Raw genomic sequence first — 23908 nt, forward strand, 5'->3', positions numbered from 1 at the left:
ACATACCTCCTAGAGGGTAACAACACTGGGCACAAGAGCTGGGAAAAGGGGGAGGCCTGGGAAAGGGGGTGTGTGAGGTGAGGGTTTTCTGGGGGCCTGGTTTCATTCCCCAGCCTGCCTCATTTAGCTCTGCTCCTGCTCCCTCCACTCCCAGGTTGGCAGGGCACCAGGGTAAAATCATTGCTCACCACCCCTGGCCTGGCAGAGTGCCAGTCTCTTCTTCGCAAGACCCACAGGCAGGGAGGGAAAAAGGATAGAACACAGCCCTCGCTTTGAGGGAACTTGAAAGCTTCCGAGGGAGAGCAGAGCCTCCCTGGTACGTGTGTCTGTGTGTCTCTGTGTGTTTGTGGGTGGGGAGAGGGAGGAACAGGGTGGTGGCAAATCTTCCGCTGGACTAAGTGGTACAAGGTCTCATTCTGGTCAGCAACTCTGAGAGACATACTCTGTGGGACTTGGTGTCTTCCAAGGGTCTTACTGACCCGGGGTTTCCAGCGTTTTGTGACAATACCTGTGATTCATTCATTCATTCACAGAGCAAATTTCCACTGGGCAGCTTCCTCAAAGCAGGCATTGGGCTAGGTGAAAGGGACACAGGAATGAGTAGCTCCTATAACGACCTCCCTTCCTTACTTGGGGTGGTGGTGTTTCGCTTTACATCATCTTCTGGAGGAAGGAAGCCAGAAAGGACCCAACCAGAAAACAGGCCCCAGGATGCTAAATGGCTGTTTCCAAGGGACTGTCGGTGAGACTTTGCCCTTTCAGCTGCTCCATGCGTCCCACCCATTCCCCAGCCCACCCCCCCAGTCTGATGCCCTTTTCTGCCCAGAGCATACTAGACAGGGTGCTGGAGGGCTGGCCAGAGCCAGGGCCCAAAGGCAACTTGGGGGAAGGGAGGTAAGAATTGGAGGTCTCCTTCCTCCAGGATAAGGAGTGAAAGGCTGTTTTCACTTGACAACCCTAGAGCCTTTTCCTTGCTCCTGCGTGTCTCTTCCTTCCCATGCAATCTCTCACTCCATTATCGACACACCTGGTGGGAATATGCTGGGTTTGCCGGCTAGGACAGTTTAGCAGGGCTAGGGATCCAGCAGCGTTTGCTGACCCTTCACCATCTGAATCACTCGTTTAAAACAAACAAAATGTGCCACCACGCCTGTGTATGCGCAGTAAGAACAATTTCTCTCCTGACACAGTTCAGAAGCAAGGTTTCCTGTCCCTCCCAGGAGTCTGTGTTCCTGTGGTTCTCCCTCCTCCCTCTCTCCAGAACTCAGAACCCACAGGTCTCTCCCGGTGGCCAAGTGGAGGCAGAGGGGACCGAGAGCATCTGAGGTCAAGGATGCGGCTGCCGGTCAAAGGGACTGATCTGAGACGCCCCATACCCCACGTCCCCACTAGGGCACTTCTCGGAATCTTGTACGGATGGCGTGGGTGCCTCCCCTCATTCCACTGGTGATACCTCTGCCGGCCAGACTTCCACGCCGGGTGCCCAGCCACCGAGTCCGCAGAACATCCGGTGGCCAGGAGAAACGAGGAGCCACCGGGGAAGGTGGGCGCGGGGAGCTGGTGCCGCTCCTCCTCCGCGCCGGCCGCGGGGGTTGAAAGCTCGGACCGCGCTCCCAAACCGGGGAAGTCGCCGGCATCCCGCTGGAGGCCACGCCTGGAGGAGCGCGCGCACCTGCAGGCGGCTAGGCCCGGAGTGGGCGAACGGAGGCCGAGGCTTAGGTTCGTCGGAGCCCCGCGGCGCACAGGCCCCGGGTGAGCGAGCCGCTGCCATCTGCCTCAGGCGCGTTTCTCGCAGTCTTGGGATGCACTCGAAGGGTCGGCGGCCTGGGTCCCAGACCCGCGGGCGCTGCGGTCTGGGGGCAGAATGGGAGGGACAGGTGGGATCGAATGCCCCAGAACGCAGCGGCTCCGCTGGACAACCGCCTTGTCCCCCTTCCTTCCCCTTCCCTCCACCACATTTACTGGGCGTTCTCTAAGTGCCGGGTGGCGCTGGGAGTTGGGGATACGCGGCAGACACAAGTCACTTCCAGGCTGAAGGTGGAGACTCACAAATACTAACAGTACAGCGTAGTGAGTGCCGCGCCAGGGAGAGCCAGCAGAAGATGCTCACAAACCCGAGTGGGAGGGGAGGTCAAGGAAGGCTTCCGGAGGAGGTGACCTTCGGGCTGAGCGCGGAAGGGTGAGGAGGAGTTCTCAAGGGAAAATGGTTGGAGACAGACGCGTGCATTCCTGGTCAGAGGTGAATGTGAGCCGAGCAAGATGCGGCCTCCGCGCATTTTGCAAAGCAGGGTCACTGACGGCTAAAAAGAAAAAAAAAAATTTTTTTTAAAAGATTTTTTATTTATTTATTTGACAGAGAGAGAGAGATCACAGAGAGGCAGGAAGAGAGAGAGAGAGAGAGAGAGGAGGAAGCAGGCTCCCTGCTGAGCAGAGAGCCCGATGCAGGACTCGATCCCAGGACCCTGAGATCATGACCTGAGCCGAAGGCAGCGGCCCAATCCACTGAGCCACCCAGGCGCCCCCCCCAAAAATTTTTTTAATTAAAAAGAAATGGGTTTTGTGGGGCTAGAACTCATGACTCCAAGATCAGTACTTGGTGGCTTAACTAAGTAAGCCACCCAGATGTCGCACAAAAATTTGATATTTTAAAGATGGTATTGAGGTTGTCACTGTGGGAAGGATCAGAACTTTTTGTTAGTCTTCTTTACATGGATTTTCCGGTCTGGTATTGTTCTATGTTTTAATGGCTTTTGGTGGGGGTGGGTAGGTGGAACCTCGCCATCCTTTTGATGGGGCATGGTGAGGTGGGGTGGTCTTCCCAGTCACTTTCAGATTGGCCCATCTGGGGCAGGCCGAAAAGCAGCTCTGCTCCTTTGGACTTTCCCCAGGCCCGTCTCAGTGCCCACCAATCAGAATCTCAACCTGGAAGCAGAGCTTCTTGGCCCCAGAGGTGGGAGCTGCCTGGAGTTTCCAAGCCAAGCGCTCCAGCTTCTGGTAGCCCCGCTGCCTCACTCTGGCTGGTCTCCTGCCGCTTACACCCCCTCCCTCAGCCCCCTGCCCACTCCATGTGGACCCCGACCCCAGCTACTCTGCCCCCGAAGTCTCTCCTTCCAGGAAGCCTCTGCTCTAACCATAGCATTTATTGAACCGCTTCTGGGGGAAGGTACACTTAATCTTTAACAGGATCCTAACAGATCTTATGTTAAAGACAGGACATTTGTGGCTTAGAGGAGTTAACTAGCTCAGCCCTAGGAAGTGAGTTGACTGAACTGGGATGTGAACCCTATACTGAGCTTGCAGTGCCTTGTGACTCTTGGGTCTCCCCTGGGCCCAGAGCACCTTCTGGAATCCCTAAATGTATCTAAGCTGCAGTAGCTAAGCCCGCTGTGCAGGGCCATGAAAGTCCACCTCCAGGTTCCACTCAGCCAGGACTGGGGCTGGCCTGGGGAGCCTTACAGAGAAGCCAGGCTGCTCCTTGGCCCTCTCACAGTGGTGCTGTTCCCTCCAGCCCAACACTTCACTCCTCAAGGGAATTCAGAGGTCCCCAGTGGTCAGTAAGGTCACAGAAAAACTCTGTGCTAGGGGTTGATGGTCTCCTGGGTCCCAAGAATTGCTGGAAACTGGAACATGGGATTATCCAAGAAAAGCCCCCTACACCAAGGCCTTCTCTCCCCTCTGCCTGTGGCAGTTTTCTTCCTGTCCTTGGGTATGGTTGCCCTAGGGCACTGGATCTTGGGAAACGCACAGATAAGGTTGTCCTCTGGTAAGAATCCCCACTCTTTAGGACCTAGTGATCCCACTGTTCCCAGCAGTCAGGCAGTGGGAGTGTTACAGAGTTGGGAGAAAAACCTTGCTGGCACAGTTGCAGGGTGAGCCCCAGGGACCCACCTCTCCCAACACCAGAGGTGGGCTTGGACTGGGCTCCTACCATTGGAACTGTCACCTCCCCCACCTTCCCATCTCAAAAGGGGAGTAGATCCAGGATGTTACTTTTTTTTTTTTTTTAAAGATTTTATTTATTTATTTGACAGAGAGAGATCACAAGTAGGCAAAGAGGCAGGCAGAGAGAGGAAGGGAAGCAGGCTCCCTGCTGAGCAGAGAGCCCAATGCGGGACTCGATCCCAGGACCCTGAGATCATGACCTGAGCCAAAGGCAGCGGCCTAACCCACTCAGCCACCCAGGCACCCCAAGGATGTTACTTCTTAAACCATGGTCAGAAAAGTTCGAAACACATCATCCTGTGGGGCTGTGAAGCCCTTACAGAGCTCCCTATCTTGGGAGACTGAGAAAAGGATACTAGTATTTCCTCCATGGCCTCCAGTCCCTGGGCTCCCCCTTGGCACTCATGATAAGCAGGGAACAGGAAAGCAAAGAAACTGTGCCCAGGTCACTGAAAGTTGGAAGCAGCAGCCTCTCCTTGGGGTGGGGCAGTATGAGGGTCCTACGAGGTTCTGTTAAAGCTGGTTGGTTCCAAATTCCAAGCCAACTGGAGGTCTCCCTGGCCCTAGACAGCTTCCAGAGAAGCTTCTGTGGAACCAGGCTGCTGAAGAGCTAAAAAGAGCCACTTTCAGGTTAGGGAGGTGTCAAGCTAAGAGAAGGGGAAGAAGAGAAACCAAGCACAAGAGAGGCTCTGTTGGACTTCCAAAACATGACTCTGAGAGTTGCCACTTGGGATGTAATCCTCAGACTAAATCTTATTCCCTTGTTAAAACAGGGTTGAAAGTTTATTTACAAATATCTGTACAGTTTGAGTGACAGGTCAGGCCTCCACAGAAACAAAGAAAAAAGCATTTTGAAGGAAGCTGTAGGCAGTAGAGTTTCCCTGCACCTGTCAGAACTAAGACAGACAAATAGAACTATACATCATGAGCTAGATTTATGGACATTGGCCTTTTTGCTTCTTGGAAGGAAGTGAAAAATGTATAAAACAGCCTTAGGTGCCGCACCCTTCAACACTGAAACCACACGGGAGGTGGGGGGGGGGCGTGGAGCAGGGCACCATGGCAGCAACTCCCCAGCCCAAGAAATACCGAGAACTGCCGAGAAACCCCGCTGGGGGTGGGGGTGGGAGACCAAGCCAACAGCTTATGTCTGGTCCAGGTCTCGTCTGGTAAAGGTCTCGGTTCAGAGGCCCTGCCTCAGTGGAGATTGGAGAGGAGTCCTCAGTCCTGACTCCAACCACCAAGGAGACTCCTCAGGGGGTCCGCTGGGTGGCCTTTCTCCTGGCCGTGTGCTGGCGTCTCAGGAGCCCAAGTTTCCGCAGCTGCACGTGGGGCATGGGGGTAAAGCGGCTACAGGTGTGATGCAGTTTTAATAAAAATTTTATTACACAGCCATAATGTAATCGACACTTCTCCAAATCCAAATGATACTAAATACAGATCTACATGGTGGATCAGAATGACTCCAGCAAATTAGATGGGTTCTTTAATTTCATGTCTCTGAAAACCAGAAAGAGAAAACAGTCCAGGTTCGTCATGATAGGAGAGGTCCCAGCAGCCTCCAGGACTTCGCCGGAGTCCGGGAAACGGTTCGCGGTCTGTGATTCCACATTTACACAACAGTCTGTAAAGGCTTGCGGCCAATGGACTGTTCAAGTATAGATGATTTTAATGAGTCCACTGCCCACCTCTGCCCAACCGAACTGCAGCACAGCCACCACAGAGCTGGGTTACAGTCACAGTTCACCAGGTTTACAGTCACAATACTTTTTTTTTTTTTTTTAAACCATCCATTGCTGCTTCGTTTTCAAATAAAAAAGTGTAAACTAAGTTAAAGCAACACCGAGGCTCCACTAAACCCAGAAGAGTCACCAAGTTCATTTTTCCGTTTACATACAACCAAAGTCTGTGATTTCCCGTCATCCCACTTCCTGACAGAAAAGTAGGGTGAAGAAGTACAGAGCAGAGCCTCTAAGTTCCTCTCCCTCTCGTGGGACTCGGCTGCTCTCAGCTGTTTCTTTAGCTTAGTTCTTGGTATATATAGTCAGCTGTACTTTGTTCTGAAAAGATTTGTTAAATGCCACTTTTATTTACACTTGGAGCTTTACACCTGAGAATGATTATCAAGCCGTCAGCTTATCTCTTTTCAAACATTTCATAAAGACATACACACTTCTTTGCTGGCTTCCCCCTAGCTGCACAACAATATATATGCTTACCATATATATAGGTACACACACATACACACACACACACACACACACACACAACTGCACATGCTTGTAACATCTGCAACCGAGACCTTTTGGTGTTCGTTCTTGCCACAGTCACGTGGAATACTTTCTCTTCAAAGAAACAAAACGAAGTATCATTCCTCCTGAAACAGCAAAACAGAATCACTAGGAAGAGACGAGTACGTGGGGGTGGGGAAAAGACACAGTCTATGTGCATCCAAGAAGCTGTGGGCCGTCCCCATGGGGGGAGCAAGACATGTGCACTGCCCTGTCTGGTACTTGGCTAGGGGGGTTCCCACCTGCCTGCCAGGACACAGCCTACAGGGCAGGGACCACACGGGGGTAGGGGGTGTGAGGAGTGTGTGGCCGGGAGGCTTTCTCTGAGGAGGGAGCGGAGTGGGGAAAGGGCTGTGGGGGAGGGGATGTTACATAGCTACAGCAGTCAGGCCTGTTTAGTAAGAAGAATCACATTTAATGAGTTTCTTTCTTGCAGTTTCAGATGCTCAAGTACAGCTGAAAAATATCTGAAACAGCTATAGACCCATGACAGACCGATACAAAGAGTACTGTATTTTTAAAAAAATGATAAAAAAATCCACACTTACAGACACACACACACACACACACACGCGTGCTCACGCTCTCTCTCTCAAACAGCCCCCCCCCCAAATGTACACTTTTTGGAAACTAAATTGGATTTGAAAACCTCTCTTCTGCAGAGATGGGAAGAAGAGAAAGATGAGGAGAGAGGAAGGAGGACTGCAGGTGCCCAGTCCCCACTCCCTCCACAAGGGTCCGGTGCCAAATGGTCAATGGTTGGGTCCGAGGCAGCCCGCGGGGGAGACTGCCTGGTGCTGCTGCTGTCGCCTCCAGGGGCTCCAGCAGGAATCCCAGCTCCACGCTAATACTGAATGTGTGCAGAGTGGCCAATGAACTGTGCTGGTTTGAAAACAAAAACAAAAATAAAAACAAAAACAAAAACAAAAACAAAACAAAACAAAAAAGGGCAAACACAAATCTAAAGACATGGATAAAGCCCGAGAGCCCAGGCCCACACTGGGTGAGAGGCCCGGGGGGTGGGTGGGAGATGGTGCAGACAAGGGAGGTCTATACAGCAAATGGTTTATAGTACAGATGACTGGCAGTTCTAGAGTCTCTTCCCAGTTCTACTGCTGCTCCAGCCCAAAGAGGGCAAATCAAAGGAAAAGAGGAAAAGAGGACACTGTGATGGGGCATGCAGGGTCAGAAGCAGCAGGCTGGGTGCGCTCAAATAAGCCCTCGTCGTTTTTTGTAGTCTTCCAAGTTGAGCGATCTCCGTGGAGCCCCATCTTTGGCTGGTGGAGCCTTGGAGGTGATGGCCAAAGCCTTTGACTCTGTGGGAGAGAAGAGCCAATTGGCATCTGAGGAGACCACCAGGTCCTTTTTAGTCTTGCAAGGCACTCCTTCCGGCAGCCTGCCTGCCTGGCCCTGCTCCCTCTCAAACACGCCTGCAGCCGCGCTTACTGTGGCCTCTACAGATACGGACGAGTGGACACCTGCCCTGCTTCCCGAACATCGGGCCTCCCTGCTGGCCAAGTCCAGCCCTGATGCCATGTGGTCCTCAGCCAGCTCCACTCCCCCACCCTCACCTACCCGAGCTGGGAACTTGTAGATCAATCTTCACATCGAAATCATGTACTTTGAACAAATCTTCTGAGAGGTCGCTGGCTGACTTAGAATTCAAATCTTTATCCTTTCCCTGACCCTACAACGTGAAGAGAAAAACTCATTATAAAAGTATAAATGCAAGCAGACTTCAAGAAGCAGCAGCCACTAATGGTAAAAAAAGCTTTGGCTCAAGTTCATTAGCTCTCTCTGCGAAGGCCCCTTTCTGATTCCTTCTCTCAGAACAGGAGAGGCCACAAGAGGTTTCTTTTCTGAAGCCTACGACAGGAAAGGGAAGGCTCATGTCAGTGGTGTGGGGGATGTGGGGGGAGGCTTAAGACAATAAGCCACCTTCTGACCCAAGATTTCAGAAATTCCTGGGACAGTTTGGGCTCCACAGGAAAAGATCTAACTTATGTGAAAAACTGCTTCTAAATGGGCAGTTTCTCCGTTTAACATTTTAGTTTTCTTTTAAAGATTTTATTTATTTATTTGAGAGAGAGACAGGGAGAGAGAGCATGAACGAGGAGAAGGTCAGAGAGAGAAGCAGACTCCCCGTGGAGCTGGGAGCTCAATGCGGAACTCGATCCCGGGACTCCGAGATCATGACCTGAGCCGAAGGTAGTTGTCCAACCAACTGAGCCACCCAGGCGTCCCAACATTTTAGTTTTCAAAGAGCTTTCACCTCTACAACCATCTGATCCTTATGTGTCATCAGCTTCTCCTAATTATCCCACGAGACAGAGGATAGAGTACTACCCCCATTTTACACGTGAGAAAATGTGGTTCAGAGGTCTACATGTCAGTCACCTAATGCTGTAATCCAGACCTTACTTAAGTAGTGGCGCTGGGTTTAGCATTTAGGTTGTCCGACTAAAATTCAGTAGCTGTTTATTGTATTTATCAAGAATCAGGACTGAGAATGGACTGCAAGTGGGAGGCGATGTTCCTCTGGGTGGGATGAGTCAGACCTGCGCCAGGCCGAGCATCCGGGCCAGTAGCCTTGCTCTGCGGGCCTCAGGGCAGTACCGTACTTGCCTTGCTCATTTCCTTCGGAGCATCTGGTAATACTCCAGAACCGTATTTTGCATTCAGCTGGGCCAAGATGGCAGCTTGAACAGCTGGGTCTCTGGACTGAGAGAGAAATTACATTATTTCAGAGAGTATTTAACCCTCACACAGTGCTATGCCAGATTCTTTCCCATCAACCACCACAAACATGACAAGCACCACAGTGGACCCATCAGCAGCTCAGTGGGGTTTTCCTCAAGGCAGCAAAGAGCAGCAATTAAAGCTCTGAAGCCCAGCCCCAAGCTGGCCTGGCCCTAGGTGGCCCAGCCTCCACATTCCTCATGTCTGCTGCATTGGTGAACCCACCCTGACACCAGTGGGGGTGGGGGTGGGGGCAGACAGAGCGGGGAGTCTGGAGGTGTCTAGAAATCCGTGCCAGGTTTTCACTCTCGGTACGTCCTACAGTAAGATTTTAAAAAACTGAAAAGAAAAAAAAGAGGTAGCCAGACCCAAGAGTTCGAGCCATGCAAATCCCACTAAGACAACATTATTTTTAACTTCCTTATTAATCTCCTAATGGAATTCATTTTATGTCCTAGAATCTAGGTCCTGACTAAAAACGTCCTCTTTCGGCACTCACGTTAGAAACAATGGTAGGTTTGCACTGCCGCCTGGTAAAGGGATCCATCTGTTGGTTTTTCATGTTGTGACTTTCAGCCTAAAACAGAGAGCGTGCATTACAGAACTGTATCTTTTTTTTCTCCCCTGCCTTTCATTTATCCTAAACTTACGTATAAATAACAGTCTTTTCAAGGGCTAAAGAAAGTCAAAAGTGGTCTATCATCGTCTTCCCTTCAAGACCAGAGCAGATATGGGGGCAACAACAGAAAGAACGAAAGCAAAAGTCGATAAAGATGAACACCTGTGGAGTAGAGGTTAAGGGATGGGGAGGGTAAGATGGGCAGGAGACTACTGCTTGTCGTCATCAATCGATCAATCTTATGGGTCTGTGTGTGCACCCAGAGCCCGTGTATGTGAAGTGTACATGTTAACGTCAGTAATTGAAAAAATAAAAGGGAACAAGATGTACAGAAGATTTCCTATCATTCTATTAATTAAAATTGTTTTCAGTGATCTAAATAAAGTTGTCTTACTCACCACAAGGGCCTTCTCAGACTCCACAATGTTCCACTCCCGGTTCCGCTGGTTGATGTAACTATGGGGTAGTAAGAGGGTGAGTCAGTGGGCTGTGGAAGGAGGGAGGGAAGCCCTTAGCCCTGACCCTGGAGCCACATGGAGCCAGCGCTGCGCGTGCAAGGCCACAGACTGGCCTGATGATTGTGGCAAGGTCTGTGCGTTCAGAATGGGAGCCCGAGGTTCTGTAACATACCTGATGGCGGATATGTTCTTGGTCCGCTGGCGGTCCAGGGCCTCTGCCCGCTCCTCCAGCTCATTCAGCTGGTCTTGGATCTGTTTGGCCTTGTCCTGATCCCCCAGGTCCTCAGCCATGGCCTGCACACAGAGAGATGTGTTTGTTTTTGGCTATGATGGGCCTTGTATCATCTCTCCCCTTACTTCCAGCACAGGCAAGACAGCTCATGTGATGAACAAATGACAGGAAATATGAAAGGACACTGAAAACAAACTTTACAAATGCAAGGTATAATTCTTATTATAGTAGTTAACACCCTGCCATAACCTATCTGGCCCGGGGCCCCTGGTACAGGGATGTGTAATACTGACCTTGGAACTCAGGCCCATGGGGCTCACTCACCCTACCAAGGCTCACCCTCCATCCTGATGTGAAAAATGGAAAGCCACCCACCTCACCTGGGCATGGCAGCATCATTTGTTCAGACCCAGTGCTGAGAGGACCCTGGCTTCTGTCTTACTACACACAAAACAAAAGGGACTAGGAAAGTAGAGGGAATGGAACGGACACAATTTAAAGAAAGAAATATGGCCAAGGGTTGGTGCCTAGGTGCCAGGAAGGCACTGTGTTGCTTCCTCTGGAGCCCAATCCTGCCACCACTAACTGAGCAGGGGATGAACAAGTCTGATTTTCACATCTTACAGGACAAGGAAGGAGATTCAAGTGCAAGTCCTCACCTTTTCCTTTAGCAGCTGAGTCTTCTTCATAGCATAGTTGGGTGGAGCTTTCCTGAACCTTTCTTTCTCTTTCACAATCTGTACCAGAGAGGAGATACCAGCAGTGAGGTATTCCTACACTACTTCTGCAGACAGGGTAAGTGAGCCATTTTGGAGGCTAGCAGCTAGTTAAAAGGGGGCTGCTCTTCCTATAGCAGTGTCAAGCCCCAGAGAGACAGAGCGAGTTCATTCCAAGGAATACTATGCTGCTTCCAGGGTCACGGAGATTCTTCTGGCACAGTCTGAAGGAAAATGCACCAATAAGCAGCGACAGCCCAAGGACCTGGTACTGTAAGGCTAGCCACTGTCCAAGAGAACAGAGATCAAAGAACTTTACCAAAAGGTTTTGGAGAAAGGAAACTCTTGAAGGACCAAGCCTAGCAGAATACAGATCCCTGAACTTGAAGTACACTTCTTTACTCTAGGACTTCAAATGAGAATGTACAGAGAACATCTGGATGAACTATGAATAAGGTAGTAATAGCAATATTCTCTCATCCTTCTGCAATAGTAGCACAGATAAAAACGCCCAGATACTGGGAAAGGAAAGAAAGTCACGATCTTCTTGAATACCGGTTCTTACTGAAAATCTCCAGTCTCTGGGGCACTAGGTTTCTTACCTCTTCAATGTCCTGATCATTGAATTTATAATTAAGAGCTTCTTTAATAGACAACTCCTTCTTATTGATTTCATCTAGAGTGGGCAACTGCATGCCAGCAGAGAACATCTAGACCAAAACATGACAAAAGGTCATTAATAAGAGATTCTGGAAACATTCTCATAGTTTTCACAAAGTGCTAGGTGCCATCTATCCACTTACCGCTTCTTTCCATTTCATGAATTCGCTTTCAGTGAATTCTTGGTTTGAGACAAATTCTAGGCGGAACACTCGTTGGTCGTTGCCATGCCTACGTAAAAAAGAGACAGCACCTCCAAGAATGGGTATGTTACCTGCAGTAGCAGCAAGGCAACCCAATCCGACTGTGAACCACCCATCTCTGTGGTTCTCTACCCTGGCTGACGTTTAGAATCACCCAGAAAGATCTGTAGAAATTCTGATGTGAAAGCACCACTGTAGTTCAACTGAATCAGAATGATGCATTAAATAAACAATACCTCCCAGGCTGTTCTAATGGGCAGCCAGGATAAAGAATCACAGCTAGCACTGGGGAAAAAATGCACCTGGCCAGTGCTTCAAAAGCCCATTTACCATAAAATTTGTCACAGTTATCCGGCATCAAGAGTATGAAATATTATGAAGATAGCTGAATGACAGGGAAACTCCATTCCCTTGAGAGAAAGCACATTGCCTTCTGACTGACTCCTATGGTGGCAAAATTAAGTGAGTCAGTGCCATTCTCCTAGGGATAGTCACTCTCTGCATGTCATGGTCACTGCCTACCCCAACTGGCTCTTTTAAAACAGACCAGGAAAGATAATGGGGACAGGAGAAGGGAGTGGAGACCACAGAGACCAAATGAGGCCACTGTACAGCCGAATCCATCAGCTGCTACCTGCAGTGATCCTGGCAAACTGCTTCTACTTCTTACACTGGATCTCTAGAATTTTCAGGCTCCAAGAGGACAGGGATTTAAGTGTATCTACTTTGTTTTTGCCTCTATCCTGATGCCCAGAACAGTGGCACGTAGCAGGTACTCGTAAGGATCATGTTACTGAAGAGGAAACCAAGTCCTGAAAGGTGGCTTGAACTGTCAAAGGTCAGGTTAGTGAGGGACAGAGCCAGGACCAGAAGCAAGCCTCTTGACCATGGTCACCACGGACATGCCCGCAGGGCTCTGGGTGGCAGGGAGCTCCCAAGCTGCCTTCTTCCTTCTCTGTGTCCTCCCACTTCTTGTCCCAGATCTCCCCTACCTTGCCCTACAGGTAAAGGGAGAATAAGCTTCCCTCCAAGTTCCCTCTAACAGGAAATGCCCCACGGGGCAAGTATGGCAGCCCCACTAGGCAGTGCCCGTGGGCAGCGGGAGTAGAAACCGTCCTAGCAGCGCCTCCCCTACCGTAGCTGTAGCCCTTTGTTTGTCCTGGTGCCACCGAGCTGGTAAACCTTGGCGGTTTCCACAACGCCTGTGATCTCAGCCACCTAAGTGAAAGGACAGTGAAGGCAGTTAAAAAGAGACCCTTTCAGAGCTCTCCACCGCACTCCCACCTAAGCTGTGGATGAGTGACCCTGCACTGAGAGGACCCCACAGCTGCCAGGTGCTCTGGGCCCCTTCCTCAGGTTCAGAACTCGGATGGCCAAGCACCAAGAGCCCCAAACACAGAGTGAGCAAGCGCCAGGAGAGGCGGCAGTTAGCCTGGTGCGGCCGTCAGGAGCGTCCCCTCTGACTTCATTCTACCTTACTAAGGGGATGTGCTTGGGATCTCAGAGGTCACTTTTATAAAGCAAGTAAGAAGACCATAGAAGTCAGTTTCTGTTTGTCAAGCTTTCTGGGACACAGCATGGCTGCTGGTCCTCACAGAAGGAGGTAAACACATATTAAAACCGTACAACCCAGGCTAAAACAAACAAAAAGAAAAGGAAAAAAAATAATCAAACAGCTATGTTCCAGCCATTCAGATCATAGAGGCAGTGCCAGAACTCACAAAACCACCTCTATTAGGTTGGAGGGTGGTTTTCTGTGTTTTTGTGTTTGTTTTTAAATCTCAATATAATTCTGCTTCAGAAGTCATTCAGTATGTAACATGGAAATTTTTCATTTATTTATTTTTCAAATGAACAAAGCTTCCAGATTATGTAACTCCCAATGAATACTCCCTAAATGTCTCTCTCCTCATTTTTATATGAAAGGAAAAATAAAGAGAGTTGTTCTAAATCTAAACCCCCCGCCACTAGGCTCCAAAGAATCTTTCTGGCAGCAGGTCATGCACGATCTCTGGTTACCTCAGACTGTCATTATTCTACAGGCATCTCAATTAGAGTCTATTTTCCCATCAAACGGTAGCAGAAAAGTGACAGATTTGTTCAGCAGCTCCTACTCCCAGTCAAGAATCATTATATTTAAAACATGGACAATTGTCCATGGAAAGAAACACCAACCCGGTAAACTGGTTTGCTGTTGTGGTTTCCAATGCCAATCCGTACAAAACATCCTGTGACCGTTTTAGCAAAGAAGGGCATGTGACACCAACGCTCTAGCTTATGCCGTGATAATCGAACCCGATTCAATTCCTCGGGTAAGGAGACTGGTTGTGATTTGGGAGGGATCTCTTCTTTCCTGTGAGGAATAAAGGGTAATGGGAAAAGTGTTCCTCATAAAAACAGACCAAGGGGTGCCTGGGTGGCTCAGTCGGTTAAGTGTCCCCGACTCTTGATTTTGGCTCAGGTCATGATCTCAAGGTTGCGATATCTAGCCCCATGTTGGGCTCCACACTGGGCATGGAGCCTGCTTAAGATTTTCTCTCTCCCTCCCTCAGTCCCTCCCCACCCCCAGCCTCCAGCATGTGTTCTTTCTGGAAAAACAACAAAACAAAAAACCCCACAAACAAACAAAACAACAACAAATCAGATCAAGATACAGAAATACTACCAACTTCTTAACACTTAACCAAAGTACATGTGATTAACCATAAGAGAAATAAATGAAGTCATAGGAAAAAGTGTTAACAGAACCCTGCTCCTATGAACTGTCTTCAGTGAGGCTGTCATTCCAGATAATCTACCAGAGTAAGAAAAGTAATGGAAACTTCAGGCCAGTCTGAGGGTGACATGAAGTCAGGGCCTACCTGCCAGGCCCAGACAAAACATCCAGAGGTGCATGCAGGCTAGGAGCCAAAGGCAGGAGCACATGTTTGGTATGTTAGGGAACTCAGCTCTACGATTCAGGGTACTGAAACAAATCGAAGTTCACCACCCAAACAAGAAGACTTTGGAAGCTACACTAAGTTTCTCCCCAAAGAACCCACCTATCCTGACTATTAGACCGAAATATACACAAGCTTACTCCTCTTCTTCATCAGATGATGATGTTCGGGATGAGCGGTCTGACTTTTCACTGGATTTGTCATCCTCTTCCTCTTCCTCATCATCAGAGTACACCTCACTGGTCTTCAATGGCTGTTTTTTAGCGAGGAGCTCAGCTAAAAAGAAAGGGGAAATGTTTACACATTCTCTCAATAAGAAACTGAAACATCTTCTAAGCTTGAAAAAGAACCAGGACATGGGAAGGGACTCAACAGACAGCCCTATCCTCTCTGGACTGCACAGTGATCACCGGGGTTACAGAAAGAACCGAGTTAAACCGGAGTTAAAAACATTCAGGCGGGGCGACTGGGTGGCTCAGTTGGTTGAGTGACTGCCTTCGGCTCAGGTCATGGTCCTGGACTTCCAGGATCGAGTCCTGCATCGGGCTCCCAGCTCCTTGGGGAGTCTGCTTCTCCCTCTGACCTTCTCTCTCATGCTCTCTCTCACTCATTCTCTCTCAAAGAAATAAATAAAATCTTTGAAACAAACAAACAAACAAACAAACAAACAAAATTCAGGCACCAACTATCGAGTTTTAATAGACAAAAAAGGGCTGGAAGTTTATTGCTAAGTGGGCAGAAAGGGTTGCCAACTCTAATGAGTTACCTATATTACACTCCAGATGTTTGAAGATGGGCAAGAAAGATGGGGAAAATTTTGTGATGTCTTCAGAGAGTCTTGGAGAAAAACTTTATTTGCAATTTAAAGCACTATCTGAATTAGCAGAAGACTAAAAACAACGCAAATCTGCACAGGGGAGTGGCTGAATCACCTCTAGTACATCCACCTAAACAGACTACTACGCAGCTATGGAGGGACCAGGGTCACCTGGGTGGTGTAGTAGGTTCAATGTTTGGCACTTGGTTTTGGCTCAGGTCATGACCTCACAGTTGTGGGACAGAACACCAGGTTGGGCTCTGCACTAAGCACTGAGTCTGCTTCAAATTCTCTTTTCCTCTCCCTCCTATGCGCACACTCTAATAAATAAATGAATAAAATCTTTTAAAAGATCTTTATTTTAGCAAGCGAGAGAGAGAGACAGCGAGAGAGAGCTAGAGTGGAGAGGAGAGGGAGAAGCAGACTCCCCGTGAGCAAGGAGCCCAATGTGGGGCTCGATCCCAGAACCCTGGGATCATGATCTGAGCCAAAAGCAGATGCTTAACTGACTGAGCCACCCAGGCACCCCAAAATAAATAAAATCTTTAAAGAAAAGAAAAAAAGGAATGAGTCATTACACTACATCCTGAGTTAGAAAATGTTTTTTTAGAGGGCCAGTCAGTAAATATTTTAGGTTTGGGCTTCATGTGATCATTTCTTCAACTATTCAACTTTGCTGCTATAGATAAAAAACAGCTACAATTATGAAACAAATGGGCATTGCTGCTTTCCAATAGAATTCTATTTCAAAAGCAGGTAGTTTAGGGGCGCCTGGGTGGCTCAGTGGGTTAAAGCCTCTGCCTTCAGCTCAGGTCATGATCCCAGGGTTCTGGGATCGAGCCCCGCATCGGGCTCTCTGCTCTGCAAGAAGCCTGCTTCTCCCTCTCTCTCTGCCTGCCTCTCTACCTACTTGTGATCTCTGTCTGTCAAATAAATAAATAAAATCTTTAAAAAAAAAAAAACAAAAAAACAAAAACAAAAACAAAAAAACAGGTAGTTTAGAGGCGCCTGGCTGGCTCAGTAGGAGAATGCGACTCTTGATCTCTAGTCACGAGCTCAAACCCTACAATGGGTGTAGAGATTACTTAAATAAAATAAAATTAAAAAAAAAAAAGTCATCTACCAATCACTATGTGATATAAAAACTAAGGAGTGACCTCTAGGATCTGTGGTTAAGTGAAAAAAGCAATGTAGAGGAAAGTATGCATAGTGAGCTACCATTAATCTAAGATGGAAGGTGAATCTGCCTCCTTTCATTAAAAAAAAAAAAAATAGGATAGGATAGGATATAAAAAATTTGTTTAGAAGGTTGCCTGTTACAGAAGGGAGGCTGGTGATGAAATAGAAAGGTATAGATACTAAATCTCTTTGAATATATCTTCTTTAGGACTTTGATTTGGAAACTTTGTTTTGTTTTGTTTCATTAAGTAAGATTTTTGTTTCCTTAAAGATCTCAGGGTCCATGAGTTCAAGCCCCTTGTTGGGTATATATGCGGGAAATGCTAAGTTTTTTCAAAAGCAGTGCTGAGAAAACTGAACATACCATGTGAAAACAAAACAGAACTTAGCCCCTTACTCTATACTGTATCTGAATCAAATCCTAAATGTGGGGCATCTGGGTGGCTCAGTCTAAAGCGTCTGACCCTTGATTTTGGCTCAGTGATCTCAGGGTTGTGAGATGGAGCCCTGGACAGGGCTCCAAATAAGATTCTCTTTCCCCCTCTCCCTCTGCCCCTCCCCATCCTCTCTGTCTAAAAACCAAACCAAGCCAAATCAAACCAAACAACCAGCCAACCAAAACCAAAAAACAAAGACCTAAAACTATGAAACTCTTAAAAGAAAACCTAAGGGAAATGCTTCACAACACTGGATTTGGCAATGATTTCTTGGATAGGACACCAAAAGCATAAGCAACAAAAGAAAAAACATTACGCTAAATTGTACTTCATCAAAATTAAAAACTTTTGTGCAATGAAAAGATACTAACTTGAAAAAATAATGAATACTGTTTTTCTGAAAATAAATAAATTGGAAAAAAAAAGAAAAGATACTAGCCAAGAGTGAAACGAAACCTACAGAATGGAAGAAAATATTTGCAAATCATCTATCCGATGAGGGATTAATATTCAAAATATTTGAAGAACTCAAAATTCAACAACAAAGAACATGATTAAAAAAAACACAGGTCATGATCCCAGAGTCCCGGGATCAAGTCCCGCATTGGGCTTCCAGCTCCATGGGGAGTCTGCTTATCCCTCTCGTGCTCTCTCTCATTCACTCTCTCTTAAATAAATAAATAAAAATCTCTGAAAATACAAAACACAAAATGGGCAAAGAACTTGAACAGACATTTCAGCAAAGAAACCCTAATGATCAATAAGCACATGAGGGGACGCCTGGATGGCTCAGTTGGTTAAGCAGCTGCCTTCAGCTCAGGTCATGATCCCGGTGTCCTGGGATCAAGTCCCACATCGGGCTCCTTGCTCGGCAGGGAGCCTGGCTTCTCCCTCTGCCTCTGCCTGCCACTCTGTCTGCTCACTCTCGCTCTCTCTGACAAATAAGTAAATAAAATCTTTAAAAAAAAAAAAAAATAAGCACATGAAAAGATGCTCAAAGCCACTAATCAATAGGAAGATGCAAATCAAAATCACAAAGAAATACCACTTCATTCCCGGAAAGACAAGTCTTGGTAAAGATGTGGAAAAACTGGAAAATTTATACTTTGCTTGGTGGGAATGCAAAAAAACCTCTTTGGAAAAGAGTCTGGTAGTTTCTTTTGTTCCTTTCTTTCCTTTTTAAAGATTTTATTTATTTGAGAAAGAGAGGTGACAAGCAGGGAGGAGGGTAAAGGGAGAAGGAGGCTCCCCAGCGGAAAGGGAGCCCAATGCGAAATTCGATCCCACGACTCTGGGATCATGATCTGAGCCCAAGGCAGACGCTTAACCTACTGAGCCACCCACCAGGTGCCAGTCTTATAGTTTCTCAAAGGTCAAATATAGAGCTACTACATGCCTTAACAATTTCACTCCTAAGCAAATACTCAAGAGAAATGACAACATATGTCTACCCAATGACTTATATGCAAATGCTCACAGCAGCATTTATCTGTAATCGTCAAAAACTGGAAACAACCCTAATGTTCACTGGCAGGTGAATGGACAAAATAAGCATATACATCCACTGATGAATTAATATATATTACAACATGAATAAATCTAGGAAATAGTATGTACTTTTTAAAGAAAATATTAAGTGAAATATGAAGTGTCTAGAACAAGCAACTCTACAGAGACAGAAAGTCAATTACAGGTTGCCTACGACTGGGGGATGATAGGTCTCGGGGCGGGGGGCGGTGATGGCTAAGGGATACAAATTCTCTTTTTGGAGTAATGGAACATTCTAAAATTTACTGAGTTTTATCTCACAGCTTTGTGAATATACTAAAAGCCACTGCCTTGTATACTTTAAATGAGTAAAGAGTATGCTACCTTTGTCTTTTTCTTTTCTTTCTTTTTAAAGATTTTATTTATGTATTTATTTGTCAGAGAGAGAGAGAGGGCGAGCGAGCGCACAAGCAGGGAATCAGCAGGTAGAGGGAGAGGCAGGCTCCCTGCTGAGTAGGGAGCCCAATACGGGACTTAATTCCAGGACCCTGGGATCATGACTTGAGTTGGAGACAGAGGCTTAACTGACTGAGCCACCCAGGCATCCTGCTACCTTTGTTTTATCTCAATAACGCTGTTATAAAAAACAAAACAAAAACCTTTTCCCTCTGATTCCGAAATGGACTTATCAATATGGAGCTCATAAGGGTAAAATTTACCCTTAAAAAAGAAAAAAAGAAAGGGACGCCTGGGTGGCTCAGTGGGTTAAGCCGCTGCCTTCGGCTCAGGTCATGATCTCAGAGTCCTGGGATTGAGCCCCACATCGGGCTCTCTGCTCAGCGGGGAGCCTGCTTCCTCCCCTCTCTCTGCCTGCCTCTCTGCCTGCTTGTAATCTGTCTGTCACATAAATAAATAAAATCTTTAAAAAAAAAAAAAAAAAGAAAAGAAAAAAAAAAGAAAAAAACAAAAGCTAGCTGTGTGTACTGAAAAGCTTAGAAGTAGTAGCCAACCCAGTAGCATGAGCCCTCCTTATGTCTAGACTATGGTGTCTAGTAACAGTTTCTCATAAAAAGGTTCTTTAGAGAAATGGCAGATTCAAAATCCACAAAGCAAAGAAACTAATGACTACTGAAGTCTCACATCAAAAGGACTCAGGCTAGTGACTGAAGATGGTACAATTTGAGAGTCAATAATAACTGAAAGGGACTAAAATACACAAAAGGATGTTTAAATCCATGAATTCACATGATATTCAAAATAAGCAAATAGGGGCACCTGAGTGGCTCAGTCACAGTTAAGCCTCTGCCTTCAGCTCAGGTCATGATCCCAGGGTCCTGGGATCCAGCCCAGTGTGGGGGCCCCCTGCTCAGTGGGGAGTCTGCTTCTCCTCCCCCCCAATTGTGCTCTCTCTCTCAAATAAATAGACAAAATCTTTAGAAAAATACATACATATGTACACACACACACACAATAAGCAAAGAAACAACAGAGGTCACGTTCAGAATCTGCTAAGGTACTATCTTATTCTTTTGAAAACTAGTAATAAAAGGTTAAAAAAAAAATCCAGCATTTATTCTGCCTTTTTCATACAAAATGTACCTAATGATAACTAAATAGCTGATGAGAAGTTTCTCATGAAAAGTTTCTGATGAAAAGCAGATCAGATAATAAATGAAGAATGAGGGATTAGAATATCACCATTCTGCAACTCATAATGAATTAAATGATCCAGGTAATGATTACCAATGTCTGCTGGGATAGAACACATTACTATTTCCCAATTCTTCATCCTTCTCTGTACCCATGCCCTTTGCCATCTGACTCAGGAGTCCTCCCAGCCATTAACAATGGGCTTGTCATGTGACTGCTTTGGCCAACGGAATATGCAAAGAGCTGACACCACATGTGCCAATGTCAAGTTTAGGCCTCAAGAGTTATCTTGCATTTCTGCTTGCCCTATTACCTTCCTACGATCACCAGGAGAAGAATGTGCCCGAGGTATATTGGTCTGAGGAGGGAGAGAGACAGGTGTAGCAGGGAGAGAGACTGCTGGTCCCAACCTGCAGCCTGGAGACTATCCCAGCTAACATGCTTATGAGGTAACCCACTGCTCAACTGCAGATCCACAAGCAGGAGCAAAGGCGTATTTATGAGTTTGGAGCAGTCTTTTATTTGACGTTATTGTGGCAAAAATAAGTGACAGAGCTGGTAATATCACAAAATGTGAGACACAGGTATTATGTGTTTCCGGATGGAAGTATACATCACAACCTAAAACCCGCCACATAGAAACTGAAACAGAAACAGAACAAATCCGAATGTGTCCAATTCCCTAGCTCTAACTACAAATTAGAGAAAATTCAAGATACCAGAGAAACACATTCAGCATCTCTATGGGATGTACCCAGCATCTGAGAAACTATAAGATGGAGAACTTTGTTTCTTCAAAATAAGCTGCAAGGGGAAAAAAGAGATGAACAGGAAAACCTATACAGATTAAGTAACTTTGGAGACATACTAACAAATCACAATGTGTGGATTTTTTTAAGATTCTGATTTGAACAACCAAATTAGTATATTTTAACTATACAACTAGAGATATCTGGACACTGGCTAGATATTTCATAATATTAAGAAAGTTACTGTTACTATTTTTTAGATGTGATAATGATACTATAGTTATGTTTAAAACAAAAGTGGTTATATTTTCAAGACATGTACAGAAATATTTATGGTTGAAATACAGTGATGCTGTGATTTACTTCAAAATAACCCAATAAAAGAGGGGAATATAGATTTAACAAAACTGTTTATGAGTTGATTATTGAGGCTGGATGACAGGTTCATGGAGGTTCATTATACTATTCTCTGCATGTGTTTGGAATTAACCATAATAAGGACTTAAAAAAAAAAAGAGCTTATAAAAGGGGGCGAGAAATGTAACCAGGTACCAGAGCATCAAATCATATGATTATAGAGACAAAGTAGCCATTACATTTTCCCCACTGACCTGTTCTGTTCTTCCGTTTTTCTCGCTCTGCTTTTAGCTCCTCCATGGCTTGAGATTTCTTATCTAGTTTCTCATCCCGTTTGGAACGCCGTTCCTTGTTGTGGGATGTTACCTGGGAAGGGAAAAATATGCAGGATGGCTCTTTTTATTAAGTCAATGACAACATTCTTTGTACCTAACAATTAATCATTCAGTTTTCCAATGGGAATCTATACAGGCTGCAGAAACTGAAACTTGTTTAGGGGAAGCGAGCATCCTCTAGTGGACAAAGTGGAGAGAGCACAAAGTCAACTCCTGTCTTAGCTGGCTAATAAACAGAAAGCCGAAGAATTATAGGAATAAACACTTTCTGGAAGGCCACCCCAGATGGCTCATATTTGTGGATATTTTTAACAAGATTTCTATGATGAATGCAGAGATGACTAATTTTCTCAGCTGCATTTATTACCAAGTCCAGGATGACACACACCTGAGTAAACCTCAGAACTAATCCGGCTACCTGGGATAGGATGTTTATCAACTTTCCCTTAAGGAATGCTCACACACCAGTGAGTTGTTTTTTAAAAAGCAGACTTGGAAAAAATTTTAAAAAATAAATAAATAAAAAGCAGACTTGGGTGAAGAATTCCTAAGGAATGAGCATGGCTAATGGTGAAATGGTAGGTCCAGAGATTGGTGAACCTACAAGATAAAGACAGTATGTCTTGCATGAACTGAACTAGGATGATTGATATAAAATCATCTTTTTTTTTTTTTCCTAAATAAAACCATCTTTTACACACACACACACACACACACACACACACTCAAAACTGAGGTTTATTTTTTGGATAACAAGGAATACTGAATTTCCTACCTGAGATTCTTGAATCTGTGTGAGTTTTTTCTTTTCCTGCTCCTCTTCTTGCTTTTTCTTTTTTTCTTTCTTTTCTTTCTTTTTGGCTGTTTTTAGTTTTTTCCTGATTTCAAATCTGGTTAAAAGATATTTGTTTGGTTTTTAGATGGCAATGAAGTGTTAACAAAAACTGATTTCTATTAGATAGGATAAAGGAAGTAAGCAGGGGAAGCAGCTGAATGTCTTGGTTTCCTGCAAGAAACTCCAATGTACCTTATAGGTACATTAAAAATATTGAGCGTAGGGGTGCCTGGGTGGCTCAGTGGGTTAGAGCCTCTGCCTTCAGCTCAGATCATGATCCCAGAGTCCAGGAATCAAGCCCCGCATCGGGCTCTCTGCTCGGCGGGGGGCCTGCTTCTCTTCCTCTCTCTCTGCCTGCCTTTCTGCCTACTTGTGATCTCTCTGTCAAATAAATAAATAAAATCTTTGAAAAAAAAATATTAAGCGAAAGTATACCAGAAGTACTTGAATGCATTAAGCTGGAACAGACTTAAAATGACAGAAAATAGGGCGCCTGGGTGGCTCAGTGGGTTAGGCCGCTGCCTTCGGCTCAGGTCATGATCTCAGGGTCCTGGGATCGAGTTCTGCGTGGGCTCTCTGCTCAGCAGGGAGCCTGCTTCCTCCTCTCTCTCTCTGCCTACTTGTGATCTCTCTCTGTCAAATAAATAAATAAAATCTTTAAAAAAAAATGACAGAAAATATTCAAGATACTATTGTACCCTGTTGGTAACACACAGCTCTCCTTCAATCTTCACATAACAGAAAACAGTTGATTTCTGGATCAATTGCAATGATGTTCCATTAGAAACAGAATGAAACTACAGAGAGCCACTGTTCCTTTTTTTTTAAAGATTTATTTATTTCAGAGAAACAGAGAGACGGAGAGGGGCAGAGGGAGAGAGAGAAAATCCCAAGTAGACTCTGCTCTGAGCTTGAAGCCTGACATGGATTTGCTCTCACAGCCCCGAGAAGCTCAAATGACTGAGCCACCCATGTGCCCCTACTGTCACATTTTTTAAGCTGGTCAGGACAAAGCCTGTGTATCTTAAATACACCACTCTTGGGATGCCTGGCTGGCTCAGTTCGTACAGCATGTGATTCTTGATCTCCAGGCTATGAGCTCCAGCCCCATACTGGGTGTAGAAATTATTTAAAAACAAAATCTTTAAAACAAAAATTTAAAAAACCACCACTCTCCATCTTTCTTCATTAGGAAGAATGCCTCCCCCCTTCACCTCCACACCAGCAAACACAATGAATAAATATGCTGTGAATAAATACAC

The 23908-nt window shown here is 46.1% G+C and overlaps 1 protein-coding gene across 1 annotated transcript in view; it reads right to left on the reverse strand.

The window, feature by feature from the left end:
* Window positions 1-5304: 5304 nt before the first annotated feature.
* RTF1 (RTF1 homolog, Paf1/RNA polymerase II complex component) overlaps window positions 5305-23908 on the reverse strand; it is a 56288-nt gene continuing 37684 nt past the window's right edge. Inside the window, exons 5-18 of the mRNA XM_044229685.1 lie at window positions 22587-22701; window positions 21731-21842; window positions 14940-15075; window positions 14036-14213; window positions 12996-13078; window positions 11801-11888; window positions 11600-11707; window positions 10941-11018; window positions 10222-10343; window positions 9990-10047; window positions 9472-9549; window positions 8859-8954; window positions 7809-7920; window positions 5305-7549 (exon numbers count right to left, since the gene is read on the reverse strand). Of these exons, the coding sequence (XP_044085620.1) occupies window positions 7443-7549; window positions 7809-7920; window positions 8859-8954; window positions 9472-9549; window positions 9990-10047; window positions 10222-10343; window positions 10941-11018; window positions 11600-11707; window positions 11801-11888; window positions 12996-13078; window positions 14036-14213; window positions 14940-15075; window positions 21731-21842; window positions 22587-22701 (1471 nt within the window). The 3' untranslated portion in view covers window positions 5305-7442. The remainder of the gene's footprint in view (window positions 7550-7808; window positions 7921-8858; window positions 8955-9471; window positions 9550-9989; window positions 10048-10221; window positions 10344-10940; window positions 11019-11599; window positions 11708-11800; window positions 11889-12995; window positions 13079-14035; window positions 14214-14939; window positions 15076-21730; window positions 21843-22586; window positions 22702-23908) is intronic.

This window comes from Neovison vison, chromosome 13 (genome assembly GCF_020171115.1).
Source record: "Neovison vison isolate M4711 chromosome 13, ASM_NN_V1, whole genome shotgun sequence".
Classification (NCBI taxonomy): Eukaryota; Metazoa; Chordata; class Mammalia; order Carnivora; family Mustelidae; genus Neogale; species Neogale vison.